This window comes from Corella eumyota, chromosome 1 (genome assembly GCF_963082875.1).
Source record: "Corella eumyota chromosome 1, kaCorEumy4.1, whole genome shotgun sequence".
In the NCBI taxonomy this organism is placed as follows: Eukaryota; Metazoa; Chordata; class Ascidiacea; order Phlebobranchia; family Corellidae; genus Corella; species Corella eumyota.
Genome location: NC_137490.1, coordinates 210,211 through 230,925, shown reverse-complemented (window position 1 = coordinate 230,925; position 20,715 = coordinate 210,211). Strand labels below are relative to the sequence as shown.

Sequence of the window (20,715 nt, the reverse complement as noted above, 5' to 3'; positions counted from 1 at the left end):
CATGAAAGTTGTTAAATTCGTTAAATAATACCTTAAATAAAAAACTGTAAACTGTTTTATTGTTCTAATTGAGGATAAACAATTTGTTTATTTTAGTTTTTGCAAAACGGTTAAAATAGCAATCGTGACAAAAATTTTTATGTGCCACGTATCAATATTTTGTGCCACAAATTTTTATAATACAAAACTATTTAATTAAAATAAAACTGTGTAATTACAGTTGTCAAATTTTTTATTATAATTGTTTTATTTTAATACACAATTTTTTAATTAAAATAAAATTTAAAATTTTTACAAATAAAACTGGCAACACTGAGTATTTATTGGATACTTGCGCATGGCATTGTGGGAAATTTCTTTTTGCTCATCCAACACGAGAAAATGGGTACGTAACATTTTTAACCATAAAACACGAATATTAGGCCATTTTTGACATAAAAACAACCAAACTTTCGCTCTAAATAGAACTGTTTATGTCGTAGGTAAGCCAAGTGGTCTGCATTGCGCCCGAAAGCTCCGAAACCGAAGACGTGACCAGAAATGGCACGATAAGGACTACAAGAAAGGACATTCTAGTACCGCGTTAAAAGCAAACCCCTTCGGTGGTGCTTCTCATGCGAAAGGAATCGTTCTTGAAAAAATGTAAGAACGTCACATTATTGTTGAGTCCTAATAATACGTAAACAAATCAATGCTTTGAGTACAGCAAAAGTTATTCTAATTTTTTAGTTTATGTCCGTTACGTCCTCGTCTCGTACGCACTTGACATCTAATTGTAATTAATTTTTAGTGGAGTTGAAGCCAAACAACCAAACTCGGCCATCAGGAAATGTGTCAGAGTTCAACTTATTAAGAATGGAAAGAAAATCACCGCGTTTGTCCCCAACGACGGAAGTTTAAACTACATCGAGGTTTGAAATATTTTCCTGTTTTTTTTTCTGTCTACACTAAAAAAGAATAATACGATGTTATCCTTAATTAAATAGATTTTTAAGAAATGGTTTAAAGTTCCCAATTCGTCACGCCCCCCCCAAAAATACTAAATCCCCTGTATGTTGAATAACTAACCTTCGTTAACCCATGTGTGTTAAAAATGCCTCCTTATGATAAATAATTACTCCTATGTAACATAAATATTAAACCAATTTATGTTAAATTTTGACCCCAATCTTTCTTTACAGGAAAACGACGAAGTTTTAGTTGCCGGGTTCGGCCGAAGTGGTCACGCTGTGGGGGACATCCCTGGGGTTAGGTTCAAGATCGTAAAGGTCGCGAACGTTTCGTTGCACGCTCTTTTCACTGGAAAGAAAGAGAGACCGAGATCTTAAATAAATTTACTGAAAATATTTCATTGTTGTGGTTGATTTATGGAATGGTAGAGAATGGAAAATGTTTATTTACAATTTAAACCCCAAGTGTTTAGTTTGAATAAATAAACAAGCAAATTAAGATGTTAATAAGTTGTTCAGGGTTTAATTAGTGTGGAAAACAGAAAAAGAATTCTAAGAGCGGTACCTTAAATATACAAAAGTAAACTGATCGCTTGTATTTAAAAAGTTACGGTTTAATCCTGTTGATCCTGTATATTTTATACTCTTAAAAAATGGAGGTTAAATCAAATATTGAAACCTGTACTTCATGAAGTTTTGTCTAACAATACCTGATATATACGTGGCTTAAGAAATTAAATTTGTTTACAAAATAATAAATTTTATTTAAAAATAATTTGTAGAAATGAAATACGAGAATAATTAAGTCTTAAAGGTTGCCGAAGCTTTCGCTAATCCATGTTTTCTAAAATATAAAAAAATGTATCTTAGCTTAATATTAGTTATTGTAGAGACAACAGATATAAACTTTTAGATGATTAAAATAAGTATAAATATCACAAAATCTTATTACAGCGAAGATAAAAAAATTTTTTTTAAATTTAAAACATTGGACCAAGGCCATATAAACTATGAAGGACTACACTGACAACAAATGAATAGTTTACAGTCCTGCTAACAATTTAGAACCATATAATAAAATCATTTTTTTTCCGTCGCATTGTTGTAATATTAATTGTATTGGCTATTGTTTTTATTATTTACTAAAACCAAAATAAAATTTAAAAAAAAGTAGATGCAAGAACCGTACAATTGACAAGAACATTATGCATAATGCGTTGTATAAGCACGGAGTTCAATCAAGGACTGTAAACTGCATCTGATTCTAACAAATAAAGTAAAATTATAACTCACGCTTCTCGAAGGAAGGTATCGATTGTAATTTTGTTGACGTCAGAGCCCGGAGGATATTTCTCAAAATTTTGAATTCCCAGAGTTGTCAAAGCTAAAATTTATAACTTAAAATTAAATTATTTTTTTTTACATTGTATAACTATTTATAATACATAAGAATATTTATATTTTTTATCTGAAAAAACTTTATTTTAAATGCTTATATTATGTAGTAAACATTGCTAATCTTTTTATTGTATTTATAAATCTTTGATGTGTAAAGATTGACTACATTACATTAACATAGAGCAATATTTGTTACCTCGACCCAGTCTCAAGTTGCCTTTGCCAGTTTGGAATATTATATATTATAATTGCCTGATAATTAATCTACAGCATGATTTCAGTGGGGATTGAACCCACAACCTCATGTGTGGTGTGTTCTTACCACTACACCACGCTGCCAGTAGTTATGTTACTGGTGCTCAAAATAAAAGAACTCACCTTCAGAAAATTGTTCTCTTGTGATGAATCCCCTTTTGGTCGGGTCCAACATTCCAAATATTGAGTTTAAATTGCTGTCATCGAACAAAGAAGGATGATACATCGCACTTTGTTTCGCTATTTTCAACTTTTCAAGTTGCTGGATTAAGTAAGCTTTGGGTTCGTCTGTTAAAAAGAATATCATTTGCAGATGTGAGAAATTAATAAAGTTGGTAAAATTTAAAAGTAGTTTAATTTAATTCAAATATAATTGACTTAAAGTTATATGTTTTGTAGCAATCTAATTATCTAAAGTTAACCCTAAGGAAATACAAAAATAAAAAGCACATAAAAAAATGGCAGCATGGTGTAGTAGTCAGAACACTTGCTACACAACATAAGATAGTGGGTTCGATCCCCACTGCACTCATGCTGTAGCGCCCTTGAGTAAGGTGCTATAAACGGTATGAACTCCTGCTGAGCCACCACTTAATCAGCAGCTTAATTACCGAGCGATTATAATCTCTATAATATTCTAAACTGCCACAGGCAACTCGATACTGGGTCGGGGTAACTGATGTTACTCTATGTTTATGCTGTAATTTACCTTCAACGTCAAGGATAAACAAATACGAACTGACGATAAAAACAATAACAAACAAACAAGCAGAAGTCAAAGCAAGAATGTAAAATCTGACCTGGTTTAGCGTAAATTAACATCGAAGTCATGTTGTCAAATAATTCCAGTATCTTGTGACTTGCAAGATATTCTTTTGCTTCCATTGCGCGCGGTGTTTCGCTCTCCATTTTTTCTTTTTTCCAGGCCAAAAAACTAAAAAACTTCGAAGTTAATATTGTTGTTGTAGCAACTGTCGTAAAATTTCGTAACCGTTAGGTGGAGATAAAACTACCCGCTCGGGGATAAATTCATAAAAACTTTATTTAAATACAAAAAATATTTTACAGTATTAATTAAAGTTGTATTTTTCTTGAAAAATAAACATTAAAATATTTTCGTGTTTCTTTTTTATTAGCAACCTAAAAGAGCTGTTAAACAGTAATTTTCATCATTTTTTATTACGTATTTTTTGGTGTTTTAATTTAAACCACCTTTAAAAGTTGGTGTTTTAACTTTAAACATTATTAAAAATTGATGGTTTAATTTTTTTTAAAAAAATAGACAAAAATTTACTTATTTAAAAAAACATTAACACGAAAATTCATTAAACTTCTTTCGAAAGTTCATTAACATTGTTTTTTAATTAATAATTGAATAAAAAGCAAATACATAAAACTAACGTAAGAAGAAGTGGGTGACAAAAACAAAGTCTCGATTGTTTACCCATTGTGTCGAAATCATACAAAACAATGTGACGTCATATATTACGCTTATATTCAAAAGTGGCGTAATATTAATACCAGTGGGGTTTTCTAAATTTTAAACTGCTTTTATAAAGCAAATAGTAGTCCTGAAAACTTGTTGTAAAAAGTTTTTTAATAGTTGTAACAGAAACACTTAATTTACTTTTTATACTTTTGTGTTTGTTATAGAATATAACATAAAGGTACTTAGACATTAGTAGAAATACGCCTTATAATACCGTTATAGTTATTTATAATTAAAAAATTCGTTTTAAATAGGTTTAATTTAAACAAGTTATATTTTTTAAGGATTTATTTTAAGTAAATTAACGATAAAAATTGCGTCCCCAAGCGTCCGAAATCTCGTTCACATAAATTAGGGCAAAGCCTGAACAAATATTTCTGAATCGGTGTGAGTTTAAAAAGAAACTTAATCCTTGTTAGAATATAAAAGCGGAAATGAAATTAGTTTTGGTATTTAGGCAAATTAATTATTATACAAAAAAGGATTCCGTTATTGTTTGCTCAACGTTTAACGTTTATCTAATAGATTTAAATTTAGTTCATGTTTTTATTAAGGTTTATAATTCAATAATGTCTCAACTTTGTTATTACTTGACGTTATAAAACCAAGAAGCAGAATATTTAACTGTTTAATATAGTTGTAGAAGCCTTTGGTTCCGCTACGTAAGGCCCTGGGTTTGATTCCCAATGCGTCAATGCTGTAGTGACCTTAAGTATTGCACTATAAATAGTACAAACTTTTGCCAAGCCATAAATATTATTTTAAAAATGGGTGGGGTTAACCAATGTTACTTAAATGTTTAGTCTGTGAAGTTCGCCTTCTTACATTGAGGATAAACGAATATAAAATAAATATGTTTTCATTAACAAAATAACCAATTTAACAACATTTCACTAAAAACAAATATTCTTTTTAAAGGTATTTTAGAAACAACTGTTTGTAATTATTTTAACGGTTTTAATACAAAAACTTCTGTCAAATATATCATGGCATTAAAAAGAATAAATAAGGTAAATTAATTTACATTTTATCTGTCACTATTTTAAAATATAATTTACTGTAAAGGAATGTATGTGTATTAGTTGATAGATGTTTCCATATGCATGATATTAACTTAATAATTAACTATGAAACTTAACTGTTTTATTGTTTTAAAGGAGCTACAAGACTTCAACCGAGATCCACCTGCACAATGTAGTGCTGGGCCAATTGGGGAAGATCGTAAGTTTTAACAAAAAAATAATAACACTTTATTAAATTTCTAATCAAAATCTATGAAAGGTTCACTTACCAAATTATTTTATTTTTTTTAAATTACATTTGTTTTAGTTTTCCACTGGCAAGCTACAATTATGGGACCTGTAAGTATTTTAATTAGGGAGTTTTTGTAAGCTGTCAAAATAACTTTTTATTCAACGATCATTTTTTAACTTTTAGATTGATTCACCCTATCAGGGAGGTGTATTTTTTCTAAGCATTCATTTTCCGACAGATTACCCGTTTAAACCACCAAAGGTAACAAAATACAAACCAAATTTTATTCTGCTCAGCTGGGAACAAAATTTTTCAAATAAAACTTTTTTTTTAATTTCTAGATTCAGTTTACAACAAAAATTTACCATCCCAATATAAACAGTAACGGAAGTATTTGCTTAGATATTCTTCGTTCACAATGGTCTCCAGCTTTAACCATTTCTAAAGGTTGGTGTTTTAATTTTAACCAGTTCTAAAAATTGGTGTTTCACTTTTAACCATTACTCTAAATTGATTTTAAAAATTGATTTCCAATGGCCGTTTAACCATTTTTTAAAAGTGGTGTTTTATTTTATCAGTTTTCAATGGTTGGTATTAATTTTGACCATTTCTAAGCATTGGTGCTTAACTTTTAACCGTTGATAGATTCACATTAGATGTATTGCTACCAGTCTACTAATTAACAGTTGGTTATTTTAGTGTTTCCACTTATTTTAACCCAGTGTTTCCCTTTTAGTTCTATTATCAATTTGTTCATTGCTTTGTGATCCGAATCCAGATGATCCGCTGGTTCCAGATATTGCGAGATTATTTAAAACAGATCGAAAAAAATATACCGATCTAGCCAAAGATTGGGTGAAAAAATATGCTTCTTAATAACTGTTCTCTGCATCTTTTCTGTTTATTTTGTTGTTTAATTTTTCTAGAAATTTCACAGAAATTTTCTTTGCGGCCTAATTATTAACTTGTTGGCAACTTTTTAGTTAAATCTCAAAACTGTAAATACTAGATTGTAATAATTGGAAAGTTCAATAAAAATGTTATTGGGATATGATTTCGAATATAATAAAAAAATTGCAAATTAAGTAAAATTGGTATTAAAAAAAGATTTTAGAATTTAATCAAAAAAGTACCGACTCAAAAATTTTTTTTTAGAAAGTGAAAGTGTTTACTCTAATTCTAGTTTATCCTCATTATTTTTTACACAGCGCAAAACTATTTTTACGCCCTTGGGGTTTCTGTTTTGAGCGTGTAATTAAGGAAGTCAGAATTCTAAAAAAACAATTCGTTCAAAAGTTTCAATAACACTAAAAAAACGGCTTGATAAGATTAAAAATCATAAATTTGATCGGTTGGCCAGTCGTCGAAATTTAATATTATCCGTAACTCGCTCGTTAGTTAATTAAAAAAGGCAACGTAATATTTTAAATATTTATTAAAATTATTAAAATTCTGAACAGTGTTAAACCAACTACACAATTACAGATTTTTTTAAAAAGGCAAATTTTTGGTGAAGTTCCGTATTTAATAATTTTTTTCTTCAAATAAAATGGCCTTAAAAAGAATAAGCAAGGTAGGTAATTGCTTCGTCTCTTTTATTTAAAGTGTTGTGTAACAATTATATGAAAGGTATTATGAGCATTTCAATAAACCAATTTAAAATTTGGTAAATGTTACAATATTAAACAAAAGAGATAAAAGTATATTTTTGTTTATGATTAGGGATTTAAAAAAATATATATATTTTTGTATGTATCTTTATCCTCGATGTGGAAAGGGCGAATGCACAACCTAAACATAGAGTAACAACAGTTACTCTATCCCAGTCTCGAGTTGACTGTGGCAGTTTGGGATATTATAGATTATAATTGCCCGATAATTATGCTGCTGATTAAGTGCTGGGTCAGCAGGAGTTCATATATATATCACTGGGGATCGAACCCAGGGCCTCATGTAGTGTTGTTAGTGTACTCACCACTACACCACACTGATATCTTTTTACATCAATAAATATTATTTAAGTGGGCATAAAATTGACATAAAAATACAATTTATTTAGGAGTTACAAGACCTAAGTAAAGATCCTCCAGCCCAGTGCAGTGCAGGACCAGTTGGAGATGACCGTAAGTATTCAAATATTTTTATTTTTCTCGATGTACTAACTTCTTTAGATGAAAAATAAGTTTAAAATAAAAGATTGCTTAAAATCCGTTTTTTTGTTTTAGTTTTCCATTGGCAAGCGACAATTATGGGACCAGTAAGTAAACAAATATTTAACCTCCGAAATAAAAACTAATTTTATTTATTTTTTGTCGTTTTTAGCAAGATTCACCCTTCCAAGGAGGTGTATTTTTCCTTAACATCCAATTTCCGACAGATTATCCATTCAAACCACCAAAGGTAAACCCAAGTTAAAATAATTTCGATTCAATGATGCTAAAATTATTTTTTTTTAGGTTTCATTCACAACAAAAATTTACCATCCCAATATAAACAGTAATGGAAGTATTTGCTTAGATATCCTTCGTTCGCAATGGTCTCCGGCTTTAACCATTTCTAAAGGTTGGTGTTTTAATTTTAACCAGTTTCAAAAATTGGTGTTTTAACTTAAAGCAATTCTAAATTTGGTTTTAAATTAAACCTGCGTAAAAACTTGAATCATCGTAAAAAAAACAAAACAAACTTTCCTCGATTATTCAGTGTTTCCACTTATTTTAACCCAGTGTTTCCCATTTAGTTCTGTTGTCAATTTGTTCGTTACTTTGTGATCCGAATCCAGAAGATCCGCTGGTTCCGGAAATTGCGAAAATCTTCAAGACATGCCCCGATAAATACAACAAGCAGGCGAAAGAATGGACATCCAAATATGCATCATGAATAGTTCGCATTTTAGAAACTTTTTAAACAAAACAAAATATTTGCCCTGGTTCAATTTCTAATAATTTTTTTCCTTCTCCGCCAACCACGCTTTACTACTTAAACTTCATCGTAAAATTTTTAGTAACTGTTTAAATAACAAAGAGCTCTTTACAGATTGTATAGTTGCTGAACAATATTTGTGTTTAAAGTTTTTATGATTTGTGGCAGCAATTTTTAGAAAAACCAAAACTGTCATTACCCCTGTCTAGTCTAAACAAAAGTTCAATACTTGCATAACAATAAATACAATTCTAGAATAGACCTGAGCAGTTTAGTTTGGTTGTGCAATCTAAGTTTTGAACTAATTAAAACTCCAAACTCGGATTTAAATCGAAAAGTTTTAAAACATTCAGAGAATTTTATATTTTTGTACAAAGACAATTTTTATTGGTTTAGCAGCAAACGACATTTCCGTAATGTTTTGCAGCAGAAACCCCTCAAAAATATTAATTTGAGGGTAAGTTCTGTACTTAAAACTTTATTTACATGGAAACCAAGCGTAAGATCTTTTAACCACAAAGTTAAGTTTTTGTAATTTTCCATTTTTTGGTGAATTTCACTAAAATAATAAAAAATAAGCTTAACTTTCATAAATAAAAAGATTTTAGAATCAAATTTTTAAGTGATGTGCACTGACCTCTAGTGTTTTTCGAGGACTTTTGATAAAAGTTCGTTCAAGCGATTCACCATCGGTCGTGCATCGTCGACCAACCCCGCAGAGATCATCGCGTTGTCGTACAATTGTTCGAGAACCAGGGTTGCCAAATCTTCATCAAATTTCAACAACTTCGATAATTTTATCACCACTGGATGGCTAAATAAAGAAGGTGTTTACTCTAAGTCTAAATAAAAGTGTCTACCAAGAAAATACTCAAAAATATTTCCTAAAAAAAGTTACTACTCTTAGTTTAAAGTGCCTACCCAGAGTTGAGCTGTAGAGTTGGTTTAAAAAGTGCAGAACGTTCAGCTTCACTCAAACCCTTGGGGTCGGTCAAATATTGGCTCCGGAGATAATGTCGAACTGACCCCATCTCCCAAACTGTCACCATGGCCGGGTGCTTGTCCAATTTGTCTGTCACCTTTATTCAAGGTCAAGTTAAAAACTGTGTAAGGTTCGACTTCGTATTATTGGTAGGGTGTAGTGGTTTGAACACTTTGGATGACTATATGGGGTTCTGGGTTCGATTCCCACTGCTCTTACGCTGTAGCGCCCTTGAGTAAGGCACAGCAGATGGTATAAACTCCTGCTGAGTCAGCACTTAATCAGCAGTATAATTATCGGGCAATTATAATCTATAATGTCCCAAACTGCCAAAGGCAACTTGAGACTGGGTTTGGGTAACAGTTGTTACTCTATGTTAAGGTCGTAAGGTTGACCTTCCCACATCAAGGATGAATTGACAAAATAAAAGTTCTAACCTTAACATCTGTAACTTTCATATCGAGCGAGGCTTTTGCCCATTCAGTTAAATCCTTGCTCTCTGTTGAGGATAAACTAAGCCCTTCAGTGGTGACCTTTTCCTCGTCTGAGGTCGTTGAAGGTTGATACAAGTTGGAGGTAACCTCGTTCTCAAGCGAGAACAATTGTTTGCTGTGAAATAAACAATACGCATTGTTTAAACAATGAATATTCCAATTATCAAACAATATTTATTTCTCTATATTTAAAAAGAGTTAAACCTACGGTTGTTCAACTAAAATAAAGAAATAATCAATTTAAAAGAATATAACTTTAAAATAAATGCAATTTTTATACAGTACACCACACAAATATAATAACACAATCCATATTTAAGTTTTATAAAATAGACTTTAGTGAAAAGATTTATCCAAACCTGTCAAAAGATTTAAGTTGTAACATTGTGATCTCATCGTACGAGTCGTAACAGAATAAAACTTCGAGGTTTTTGCCCTTGACAGCTTCAAAGTAAGGTGATGACTCAGCTAATTTGCGACTAAATATAATGAGTAGGCAAATTAAAAAATGAGAAAATTATAAAAGTACTTAAATATTGAATAAAAATCTATTTTGAAAAATGTGGTTAATGGTTTATAGATTTAATGTCTTTTTCTAAAACTGAATATTTTTGAATGTTGTCTGTTTGCATCTTTTAAAGGTGGCTAAAATGGGAACCAAACCCAGGACTTTAAGTACCCAAAAATGGTTAAACTTGAAGCTCTACTTGTAGCAAGAATGGATTTTAAAAGTATTTACCCAATAATGTTAAAATAAAAAAAGTTCTTACTTAGGTGCACAGAGATAGAAAATATTTCTCTGATCTTTGTCCATTCTGTTGAGGTAATCTTTGAGTCCGGTTACTTCTCCTTCTGGGAGGTTGGAGGATTCATATCGGAGCAGTTGAGCAACTTCCTCCTAGGATTAATTAGTAATTAGCTTTTAACTAATTAACTTAATTACAATCCTTAAAATCAAAAATAGAGAAGCCGACTTTAGACTGGGGTGGGGTAACAGATGGGACTCTATGGTAAGGTCAAGAAGTTGACCTTCCCACATCGAGGATAAATTAAATAATATAAAAAATTACCCTTTTTTCTTGTATATCTTCAGCTAGAACTCCTTCAGTTAAGTAAAGTTTATAATTTTCATGAAATTTCAGATATTTCTGGGGATCTTTTTTACTTTGTTCAACGAAAAATCGAATTAATCGGCTCGTCAGCGTTTCCCTCAGTTTTCTTAAAATAAGATTTTTTTAAAATTTAAATAAAAACTGAAGTTCACAAAAAGTTAACAACAATTTTAAAAAACTTAATTCTGATTTAAAACTTAATTATTTTTGATTAAACTAACTTTATTTTTTCTACAACTTTTTTTAACACAAAATATAACTGCTGTTGCCATAACAACAAATCTTTCTATTAATTCTATTACAAACATTATTACTGTAAGTAGTTATGGTATGCAATGTCATGGTTTAAATGATGGTAATAGTAAAGTGGAAAATTTGTATTGTTTACCACTATCACTAACCTTTACTTACACAGAGTTAGGGCAAGTTAGAAACTGGACATCACAGAGTATAACTATTCACATTATGGATAATCTCTATTTACCATGACTTAGGGCCATCAACGTTATAGTTTAACTTATGGAAGGAATGGTGATAACATAGAGGAGGATAATGCGGAATTTAAGGGAATGGAAAATAAAGGAAGCCAAAAAAGGAGAGACGGAATCTCACAAAAATAAAACATAAAAAATCCGTTGACTGTTTATTTGTATCTAGTTCGAAATTGTTATAAAAATTTACCGGAATTACACAAAAGAGGGTTAGGGGTAAGCTGGGGGTTTATAAAAATGTTTATATGTCGGTTTTTGGTTTACAATCAAATGAAAGCATCTTTAAACTAACAGCCATTGAAATTTCTGCGTTCTCTGCGTGTTATAATTTAGGATTCCGCCTCTCCGTTTTATGCTTTCCTTTAATTTCTGCTCCCTTATTTTCGGATAACCCAATAAAGGTTTTTGAAACATTTTTTATAACAACCCAATTAAAAATCAAAATAACTCGAACCTGATGAGTGAACTATTCTGCAACAACTCGCGACTCAAGTTGAGTGGGATGTCCTCCGAGTCCACGACTCCACGGAGAAATCTCAACCACTTGGGCATCAAATGTTCCGTCTTGTTCTGAACCAGGACCCTTCTGCTGTAAAGGGAAACCCCCGATGTTGACCCCTCTCGCGTCATGTCCATGATTGTGGGGCGAGACTCCCCGACATAAAATATACTGAGGATAAATTTAAATTGAGGATAAATTTAAATTGAGGATAAATTTAAATTAAAAAAAAATAAAAATTTGGAAAAATTTAAATTGAGGATAAATTTTTAATTGTAAATAAAAGGTTAAAACTTTATCCTCAATTTACGCAAACCAATTCAGTACAAATATAAAATAACAATTTAGTTATATATTGACCTTCTTATATTGAGCGGGGCGTCAGTTTTATAAAATAATTTGTACAGAAATCTTTCATCTTGGTTCCCACTTAAATGTTGAAAGAAATTGAGATGTTGTTCGTCGTCGATATCCCGCGCTTCAAGGGTCCACAAAGGCTAAAGTAGTTACCATAAGTGTTTACTAATTCATGAAAATTTGATCCTGAGTTCGACCCCCATCGCTGCCATGTTTTAGGTCGTGATTATACTTATCCAATACAATTCTTTTGGCACAGCAGAAAGGTTAAGTTCCTTACAGCATAAATGACAAAAGAATCTGACCCAAAGCCAAAGAACTGGCGACATGGTGTAGTGGTCGAAAAACTATGTTTTACCACATGAGGTCAAGGGTTCGATCCCCACTGATCTCATGCTGTAGTACCTTTTAGTAAGGCACTTTAAACAGTATAAATTTCTGCTGAGCCAGCACTTTATCGCAATTATAATCTATTATACCCCAAACGCCACAGGCAACTCGGGACTAGCAAAGATCACAAATAAATTAATTGAAAATATATCACGTTTTAACTATAATTAGTCAGATTTTGGGCATTAAAAAATTACAAACATTTAATAAAAAACTTAAATTTCACCTTCACAGAGTTGAGAATGTTTCCGTTCAACTTCACAGGAAATCCAACGAAGGCCGAATGTTTCTGAACAATTTGCTTCACTTTATCCTCGATTGCAAACTCTCGGCAATCTGGTTTCAAGCTCACAACAATCTTCGTGCCTGGCAGGACATTATCCGCTTCACTGATCTCGTATGAAACCCCTCTGTAATGTCATAATTGGGTTATTTATGATGTCATAGGAGGGATGTTGTCATTTTATTTTTACAATGTCAATATTAAAAATAAAAAATAAATAAAAACATTTAAAAATTATTTTGACAAGGGTTAAAAACCCCCACCCTCCTGATACCTTCTTGAACCCTTTAATTTACCCCCTCGAACCCTCACATTTTGCCCCCAACCGCTGACTATCAACCCCACATTTACTTTAAACCACAACCCCCCTTTTACCCCTTTAACCCAAAACTTAACCCTTTAAATCCACACTCACTTCCTTTTGCCTTTACATTCCCTTAAAACCCAACACTATTACTCCTAAAAACCACACTCACCCCCTTGAAGTCCACTTGTACCCTTTACTTCCCTCTTCGTGGGATTTAGTGAACACAGTGACCTCGCTTCCAACCATGAAGGTCGAGTAAAATCCGACCCCAAATTGTCCGATGATCGAAGAGTTTGCATCTCCTTAAAATAAAGTGGGGATAAACTTAACAGAGTGAAACCTAGTGGTCGCTTGTAGTGGTTAGAACACTTTTTTTTATCACATGGGGTCGTGGGTTCAATCCCCACTACTCTCATGCTGTAGCGCTCTTGAGTAAGGTGCTATAAACGGTATAAACTCCTGCTGAACCAGCACTTAATCAGCAGCTTAATTATCGAGCAATTATAATCTATATTATCCCAAATTGCCACAGGCAACTCGAGACTGGGTCGGAGTAACTGATGTTACGCTATGTTTAAGTTGCACATTCGACCTTTCCACATCGAGGATAAAGATATAAAATTAATTATCAACTTTTATTAATTGATTTAAATTTTAAATATTTTTCAAGTAATAAAGAATTTTAAATTTTTTACCTTTTTCTGACATGACTTTGAGGAAGGCTTTTGACCCCGACCGGGCAATAGTTCCAATATTCTGTAACAACTCTTGTTTCGTCATTCCTATTCCCGAGTCGACGATTGTGAATGTGTTTGATTGTTTGTCGGTGTAAATATTGATCTCCATCGGAGTTTCATTCTCAACACCAGAGGTCAGAAGAGAGTAGCGGAGTTTCTCTAAAGCATCACTGGCGTTTGAGACAATTTCTCGAATAAAAACCTTTTCAAAAATAATTTAAGTTAAATTTTGTTTAAATTTCATAAAAATAAAGTAATAGTATCTTTACTTTACAAAAAAAAAGTAAATATATATTCTCGTATTTATTTATTCTTGATGTGGAAAGGTTGACTATATGGCTCAAACACAGAGTAACATTTGCTACGCCGACCCAGTCTCCAGTTGCTTTTAGCAGTTTTGGATATTATAGATTATAATTGCCCATAGTTATGCTGTTGATTGTTTTTTTTGGCACAGTAAGAGTGCTACAGCTGTACCAAGGATGTTACAGCATAAAGGCAAGAATTTAACCCAGGACATGATGTAGTGAAGCCAAGTGTTCTAACATGTTACTACATAACTTAAGAATTCCCAATAAGTTAATAAAAAAGCAGAATTTATAGACTTTTTAAACAAAATTTATACAAAATACAAATTTGGTGAAATGCATTAAACTTTAAAATATGTAAAACATAATTAAAAGTTCACCTCGCTCTCTGAGTATAAAGATTTAGCGACGATATTTAAAAGCTCGGCGGTCTCAGCTTGAAACTCGTGGGCCTCGGTTGCCCCGACGACCTTCTCACAATTTAAATCTAAAGTTGCAGTAAAAATATTTTAAATTTTATTGAATTATCTGATGTTTTATAACCAAAAAAATACAAAGTCTTTTTTGCAAAACTGGAAACACAATAAGTTGTTATATTTAAAGATTAATATGTTGTGAAGAGTTTATACTGAACACTACAGAAGGTCCTGGGTTTGATACCCACCACTGCCATGTTGTGGAAAAAGACCAAATGTAGTGCTATAAATTAAACTGTCTTATCGGGCAGCCAAAACAAATTTGAAATGTTTAAATAATAAGACAATCATTATTTTTTAATAAAAGTGACAATAAGAATTTTTTCAGGTCTTGTGTAAAAGCAAAACAAAATGTAAGTTGCAACTAAATTTTTTTTTTGTTTATATCTTTATCCTCGCTGTGGGAGGGTCAACTTCATGACCTAAACATAGAGTAACATCAGTTACTCCAACCCAGTCTCAAGTTGCCTGTGCCAGTTTGAGATATTATAGATTATAATTGTCCGATAATTATGCTACTGATTAAGTCCTAGCTTAGCAGAAGTTTACACCGTTTATAGCGCCTTACTTAAGGGTGCTACAACATGAGATCACTGGGAATTGGACCCACGACCTCATGTAGTGTAGGAAGTGTTCTTACCATTACACAACGCTGCCGGTCAAAGGTGAATAAATGAATCGAAATTTTGATAACTAAACATTATCCTAATTTTTCAAAAAATAGATTGGGGTAAATTTTTCCTATTTAGTAAATCCCTTGACCCCCGCCTTTTGGGTAGATCCCCTAAAGCTTTACTCCATAAAAATGACTACTATGAGTTTATTGCAATATCAGAATATACTTTTTTTATTATAAGAACTTAAATTTAAAAGTAAATTGTTGAAGATAAAAACTAACCTTCAGTTTCAGAGTTGGTTTCAAGTTTGGTTGAATAAAACTTTGTTGAGCAAGAGTTTATCCTCAATGTGGGTCTTAGGGCCGATATTGAACAAACTAAAACCAAGTTTTATTGTCAGATTGTAATTCCATGAATTCTTTATTAAATGAAACTTACTTTTATTTGAAGATTTTAATGAACTTGAAAACAAAATTTGTCGATTCACGGAAGCTGAAATTCTTCTTAATAAAAACTGCGAACATTTTGAAACATTTAAAGCCATTTTAACCGAAAATTAACATAAATTAAAGTTGAAAAATTAATTTTTTTCGGTAAAATCTTGAAGCATGGCGAAAGCTTTATTTTCACATTGGTTGGCTAACAACAACAATAAGAATGGAAAAAGATCATAATTTTCTTAACTATTATCAACCGAGGAAAACACAAAACCGATTTTTAATTTATTTAGTTTTTTGTTGAACTTCTGTTTTGAATTTACCCCAATTCACGCTTTTTAAAGCTTAATTTTTGTTATGTAAAATAGGAATCATAAGTATTACTAGGAAGTAAAATAGTTAATATTTAACTATTGTTTAAGGGCGTTCCTATTATCAACTTTGAATGTTTTGTCTTTTAAATGTTTAGTAAAAGAAACGTTGAAAGAAAGTGTCCAAGGTTTTGTAATATTTAAAGTTATTGTAATTTCTGTAGGCAAATCTAAAAAGTTTAGATATCGTTTAACTTTTAAACAAAAAGTTGCAAAATGACCCCGACAAAAAAAAGGAGAATAAACAAGATAACTGGAGAACCATTCATGGATAACGAGGAATACTTAAAGAAAAGTCTAGAATATAAAAACCAGACAAGTAATTTAAAACTTGTTATATTTTGTTGTTGCCCCTTTTTGTTAATATAATGAGTCAGCATTCAGGATTTTTAGGAGAACTAAAATTAACCAGTTAAGCTAATTACCCTGAATGGTACAAAGAAACAATAATTTAAACTTTAATTTCATATGCAATTCCGTTACTGCTTTTTGTATAGCTTTTATTGTGCCATCTAAGAAAAGGATAACTAGGTCGGTTGCATGTTAAATATTGAATTGTTTTAATAACATTAAAAGGCAATAAAACGCGTCTGTTTGTTTTATTTTAACAAACAAAATCTTAATACACAAACAGTTTGTAATCAAGTTAACAACGAAAATTATTTTTATATAACTCGGTTTTTGTTAAAATTTTTTCCCAGAACCACAAACTGAATCTCAAAGAAGGTCATGGCAAGGTCAACCCACTGCGTTACACAGGTTTCAAAATCCGACGTCATTGGGCGGCCCATCTACGTCACAACCACCTGTTACGTCACCGTTAGGCCAATCTACGTCACAATTACTTGTTTCATCACTGTTAGGCCAATCTACGTCACAATTACCTGTTTCATCACTGTTAGGTCAATCTACGTCACAACAACATGTAACGTCATTTGGGCCAGAAAACATGCCGTCGTTGGAAAGTCGATCTATGATATCCGTTCTATCGCCGGAAACCTCTGTTATGAATAATCTTCTAGATGATATCGGCAAAGATAATGATCCAAACCAAACACCCAAACTAACAAGTAGGTTTTAGTGACACTAATATATTAATATTTGTTTGTAAGCCTTTTTAACTAATTCCTTGATATTATTTAAAAAACATTTAATTGACAAGGTCAATCCACTGGGTCACGGGTTCAAAACTTGACCTTTGCCGGCCCATCTACATCACAACAACCTAATACGTCATTTGAGTCAGAAAACGCGAGGTTATTTGAAGGCCAGTTTACGTCATCTGGGGTTCCTGATTTAACCAACAGTGTTCAATCACCAAACACAATGATAGATGGATTGTACAAAAAAACTATGGGAATAAATGATCCACCACCAGCAATAACTATTTTAACTACCAATGTTGTAAGCGAGCCAAACCAAACACCCTATCCAACAAGTAGGTTTCAGTGACTCTAATATATTAATATTTGTTTGTGGACAATTTTAATTCCAAGTAATATTGTAAGCCTATATATGGCTAGGCTATAAAAGTCACATTTTTAACTTAGGAAAAGTTAGTAGAAAGAACCTTTGGAACAGACTACCTGTAGTTTTATTAAAAATTTTAACAAATTGTTGTTTATAGATGTTTCTGTGACGTCACATTCAATGGAAACTATCGACTACGAAGGTTCGTTCAAACATTCGTAATAGCATTTCATTTTAAAATTACCTAAAATTTGAATCGAGAAAAGAATTTTCAAGTGCTTAAATATCAAGCAAGTTCTTTTTTATGACGTAACAAAGATTGTTATGTTATATATCGCGTACAAAACAAAGATAAAACTTTTATAAATCTGACAATAAAGTTTTTACTGCAAAAATGCTAATAATTTTATTTACTGAGTAAACTTTGTTACGTCACAATGTAAGCTTAGAAGTGAAAGAAAAGTTTATTATTAACGTCATCCTCAATGTTTAAAAATATTCAAAAGTTAACTTATTTAAAAATTAAATATTTATTCATTGGCAAGGTCACCAAACAACTGCATCACTTCAAAACTTGGTAATAAGTGACCAACCTACGTCACAACCAACTGTTACGCCATTGAGGCTAGATACCCCGTTAACAATTGAGGACCAGCCTACGTCATCTGGGGTTCCCGATTTAGCTTACCCAAATCCTTTTTCGTCGGGAATAGGAAGATCGTTAGAAACTCCAGCAAGTAAGTTTTAATGACAATAAACTATTAATATTTGGTTGTGGGCAACAATTTTAATTCCAAGTAATATTGTAAGCCTACTTATTTAAAATTAAATATTATTTTTTCATTGGTAAGGTCAACCAACAACTGCGTCACTTGAGTTTCAAAACTTAGCAATAAGTGACCCATCTACGTCACAACCAACTGTTACGCCACTGGGGTTGAATAGCCTGTCAACGTTTAAAGGCCAACCTACGTCATCTGAGGTTTCCGGGTCAACCTACCCCGATTATTTTTCGCCAAACACCTCCTTGGGAATAGAAAGAATGAATGAAGACAACAACAGAATAAATGATCCACCACCAGCAATAACTATTTTAACTACCAATGTTGTAAGCGAGCCGAACCAGACAACCAATCTAACAAGTAGGTTTCAGTGACACTAATATATTAATATTTGGTTGTGGGCAACAATTTTAATTCCAAGTAATATTGTAAGCCTACATATGGCTAGGCTAAAAAAGTCACATTTTCAATTTAAGAAAAGTTAGTAGAAAGAACCTTTAGAACAGGCTACCTGTAGTTTTATTAAAAATTTTAACAAATTATTGTTTATAGATGTTTCTGTGACGTCACAATCAATGGAAACTATCGACTACGAAGGTTTGTTCAAACATTCGTAATAGCATTTAATTTTAAAATTACCTAAAATTTGAATCGAGAAAAGAATTTTTAAGTGCTTAAATATTAAGCAAGTTCTTTTTTATGACGTAACAAAGGTTGTGATGTTATAAATCGTGTACAAAACAAAGATAAAACTCTTATTAAACTGGCAATCAAGCTTTGCCTACAAAAATGCTAATATTTTTGTTGAATGAGTAGGCTTTGTTACGTCACAATGTAAGCTTAGAAGTGAAAGGAAAGTTTATTATTAACGTCATTTCCTTGTTTAAAAATATTCAAAAGATAACTTATTTAAAAATTAAATATTATTTTATTGGCAAGGTCACCAAACAACTGCGTCACTTCAAAACTTGGTAATAAGTGACCAACCTACGTCACAACCAACTGTTACATCATTTGCACCAGACAACATGACGTCATCGGAAGGCCAGCCCACGTCACAACCAACTGTTACGTCACTGAGGCTAGATACCCCAACATCTAAAAGCCAACCTACGTCATCTGGGGTTCCCGATCCAACCTACAATGCTCAATCATCGAGATTGTCAGAGGACAACATGGAAACAAATGATCCAACGACTAGTGACCTTGCTACCAATGTTGCCAGCCTTCCGACCCAGACAAAAAGTAAGTTAGACACCTATTTAATAATGAGGACACTTATAATTTAACCAAGTTCTTTGGTTGGAGCAATAAAGCAATCCCATGTATAGCTAGACTATGAAAGCCTATTTGTATCCTAATGAAACATTTTCTTACTCATTGTGTATTTTAGATGGACCATCGACGGCACAACTTATGGAAATCATCGATTACCAAGGTTTGTTTCATCTGTAAATAAACATAGCGAATGAAAAGAAAAAGTTTTTTGACAATAATTTTTGTTTATCCTCGATGTGGGAAGGTTGAATGCGCGACCTAAACATAGAGTAACATAAGTTACTCTAACCCAGTCTCGAGTTGCCTGTGGCAGTTTAGGATATTATAGATTATAATTGCTCGGTAATTACACTGCTGATTAAGTGTTGGCTCAGCAGGAGTTTATACCGTTTATAGTGCCTTACTCAAGGGCAGTACAGCATGAGATCAGTGGGGATTAAACCCATGACTTCATGGTGGTGTAGCAAGTGTTCTTACCACAACACCACGCTGCTGGTTCGTGTCAGTTTATACCGCAATATTTGTATTGTGACGTAACAGAAGTTGTTTTGTTATAAATCGCGTACAAAACAAAGATAAAACTTTCATAAAACTGGCAATAAAGTTTTTACTGCAAAAATTTGATAATTTTGTTTACTGAGTAAACTTTGTTACGTCACAATGTAAACTAAAAGGTTCTTTATTATTATCATCAATTTTAATTTAGTTTTTTACTGACTTCATATTTGAAAAATTAAAATAATACAAATTATTAGAAATTAACAAAATTTTATGCAATCTGTTTATAAACTTAAAATTTTTATAGATACAATCGTCAAACTTCGCATTGAAAATAATATTGACTTAGTCTATGTTAACGCATCAAGGCAATCGAAATTTGATCCAGAAATACAAAATATTTCGAATTTGGTTTCTTTGTACAAGTTTTCTGTAAAAGCAAATATGTTGGATTCGGTTTCTGGCATTCGGGTCAAAATAACTTTAATAATTCGAAACAAAACTCAGCTAACTGCATCACAAGTCAAATCTGTATCTAACAACCTTCATGTCCAGAATAAA

At 32.0% G+C, this 20,715-nt stretch overlaps 5 protein-coding genes across 5 annotated transcripts; 3 read left to right on the top strand and 2 right to left on the bottom strand.

Annotated features, from left to right (window-relative positions):
- Positions 1–344: 344 nt before the first annotated feature.
- On the top strand, positions 345–1,346 carry LOC145750685 (small ribosomal subunit protein uS12). The gene is made up of 4 exons (XM_082566774.1): positions 345–385; positions 483–642; positions 791–911; positions 1,182–1,346. Exons 1-4 carry the CDS (start codon positions 382–384, stop codon positions 1,326–1,328), a joined length of 432 nt encoding a protein of 143 aa, XP_082422900.1. The 5' UTR covers positions 345–381; the 3' UTR covers positions 1,329–1,346.
- A 318-nt stretch (positions 1,347–1,664) lies between these two features.
- Positions 1,665–3,579, bottom strand: LOC145761926 (EF-hand calcium-binding domain-containing protein 10-like). The gene is made up of 4 exons (XM_082574617.1): positions 3,404–3,579; positions 2,727–2,891; positions 2,244–2,334; positions 1,665–1,794 (listed from the first exon to the last, which is right to left on the bottom strand). The coding sequence occupies exons 1-4, from the start codon at positions 3,510–3,512 to the stop codon at positions 1,752–1,754; spliced, it is 408 nt and encodes a 135-aa protein (XP_082430743.1). The 5' UTR covers positions 3,513–3,579; the 3' UTR covers positions 1,665–1,751.
- A 1,406-nt stretch (positions 3,580–4,985) lies between these two features.
- LOC145763586 (ubiquitin-conjugating enzyme E2-17 kDa) lies at positions 4,986–6,400 on the top strand. Its single transcript, XM_082575051.1, has 6 exons — positions 4,986–5,102; positions 5,250–5,313; positions 5,422–5,453; positions 5,530–5,607; positions 5,688–5,793; positions 6,083–6,400. Exons 1-6 carry the CDS (start codon positions 5,079–5,081, stop codon positions 6,220–6,222), a joined length of 444 nt encoding a protein of 147 aa, XP_082431177.1. The 5' UTR covers positions 4,986–5,078; the 3' UTR covers positions 6,223–6,400.
- Positions 6,401–6,796: 396 nt separating this feature from the next.
- Positions 6,797–8,531, top strand: LOC145760247 (ubiquitin-conjugating enzyme E2-17 kDa-like). The gene is made up of 6 exons (XM_082574127.1): positions 6,797–6,919; positions 7,406–7,469; positions 7,572–7,603; positions 7,669–7,746; positions 7,803–7,908; positions 8,084–8,531. Exons 1-6 carry the CDS (start codon positions 6,896–6,898, stop codon positions 8,221–8,223), a joined length of 444 nt encoding a protein of 147 aa, XP_082430253.1. The 5' UTR covers positions 6,797–6,895; the 3' UTR covers positions 8,224–8,531.
- Positions 8,532–8,596: 65 nt separating this feature from the next.
- LOC145760236 (heat shock protein 75 kDa, mitochondrial-like) lies at positions 8,597–15,912 on the bottom strand. Its single transcript, XM_082574115.1, has 15 exons — positions 15,757–15,912; positions 15,600–15,695; positions 14,606–14,712; positions 13,876–14,119; positions 13,350–13,482; positions 12,817–13,000; positions 12,204–12,340; positions 11,799–12,014; positions 10,812–10,959; positions 10,512–10,639; positions 10,101–10,220; positions 9,685–9,856; positions 9,187–9,344; positions 8,903–9,079; positions 8,597–8,824 (listed from the first exon to the last, which is right to left on the bottom strand). The coding sequence occupies exons 1-14, from the start codon at positions 15,860–15,862 to the stop codon at positions 8,905–8,907; spliced, it is 2,124 nt and encodes a 707-aa protein (XP_082430241.1). The 5' UTR covers positions 15,863–15,912; the 3' UTR covers positions 8,597–8,824; positions 8,903–8,904.
- Positions 15,913–20,715: the final 4,803 nt, after the last annotated feature.

Coding starts and splice junctions, on each gene's coding strand:
- LOC145761926 (XM_082574617.1), bottom strand. CDS start 3,512: ATGGAGAGCGAAACACCGCGCGCAATGGAAGCAAAAGAATATCTTGCA. Junction 2,892..3,403: donor GTTAATTTACGCTAAACCAG/GTCAGATTTTAC, acceptor TCTTTTTAACAG/ACGAACCCAAAGCTTACTTA. Junction 1,795..2,243: donor GATACCTTCCTTCGAGAAGC/GTGAGTTATAAT, acceptor TTTATATTTTAG/AAAACATGGATTAGCGAAAG.
- LOC145750685 (XM_082566774.1), top strand. Junction 643..790: donor GGAATCGTTCTTGAAAAAAT/GTAAGAACGTCA, acceptor ATTAATTTTTAG/TGGAGTTGAAGCCAAACAAC. Junction 912..1,181: donor GAAGTTTAAACTACATCGAG/GTTTGAAATATT, acceptor CTTTCTTTACAG/GAAAACGACGAAGTTTTAGT.
- LOC145760247 (XM_082574127.1), top strand. CDS start 6,896: ATGGCCTTAAAAAGAATAAGCAAG. Junction 7,470..7,571: donor AGGACCAGTTGGAGATGACC/GTAAGTATTCAA, acceptor TTTTTGTTTTAG/TTTTCCATTGGCAAGCGACA. Junction 7,604..7,668: donor AAGCGACAATTATGGGACCA/GTAAGTAAACAA, acceptor TGTCGTTTTTAG/CAAGATTCACCCTTCCAAGG.
- LOC145760236 (XM_082574115.1), bottom strand. CDS start 15,862: ATGGCTTTAAATGTTTCAAAATGTTCGCAGTTTTTATTAAGAAGAATT. Junction 10,640..10,811: donor AAGATATACAAGAAAAAAGG/GTAATTTTTTAT, acceptor AATTAATCCTAG/GAGGAAGTTGCTCAACTGCT. Junction 9,345..9,684: donor TGAAAGTTACAGATGTTAAG/GTTAGAACTTTT, acceptor CCTTGAATAAAG/GTGACAGACAAATTGGACAA.
- LOC145763586 (XM_082575051.1), top strand. CDS start 5,079: ATGGCATTAAAAAGAATAAATAAG. Junction 5,314..5,421: donor TGGGCCAATTGGGGAAGATC/GTAAGTTTTAAC, acceptor CATTTGTTTTAG/TTTTCCACTGGCAAGCTACA. Junction 5,608..5,687: donor ACCCGTTTAAACCACCAAAG/GTAACAAAATAC, acceptor TTTAATTTCTAG/ATTCAGTTTACAACAAAAAT.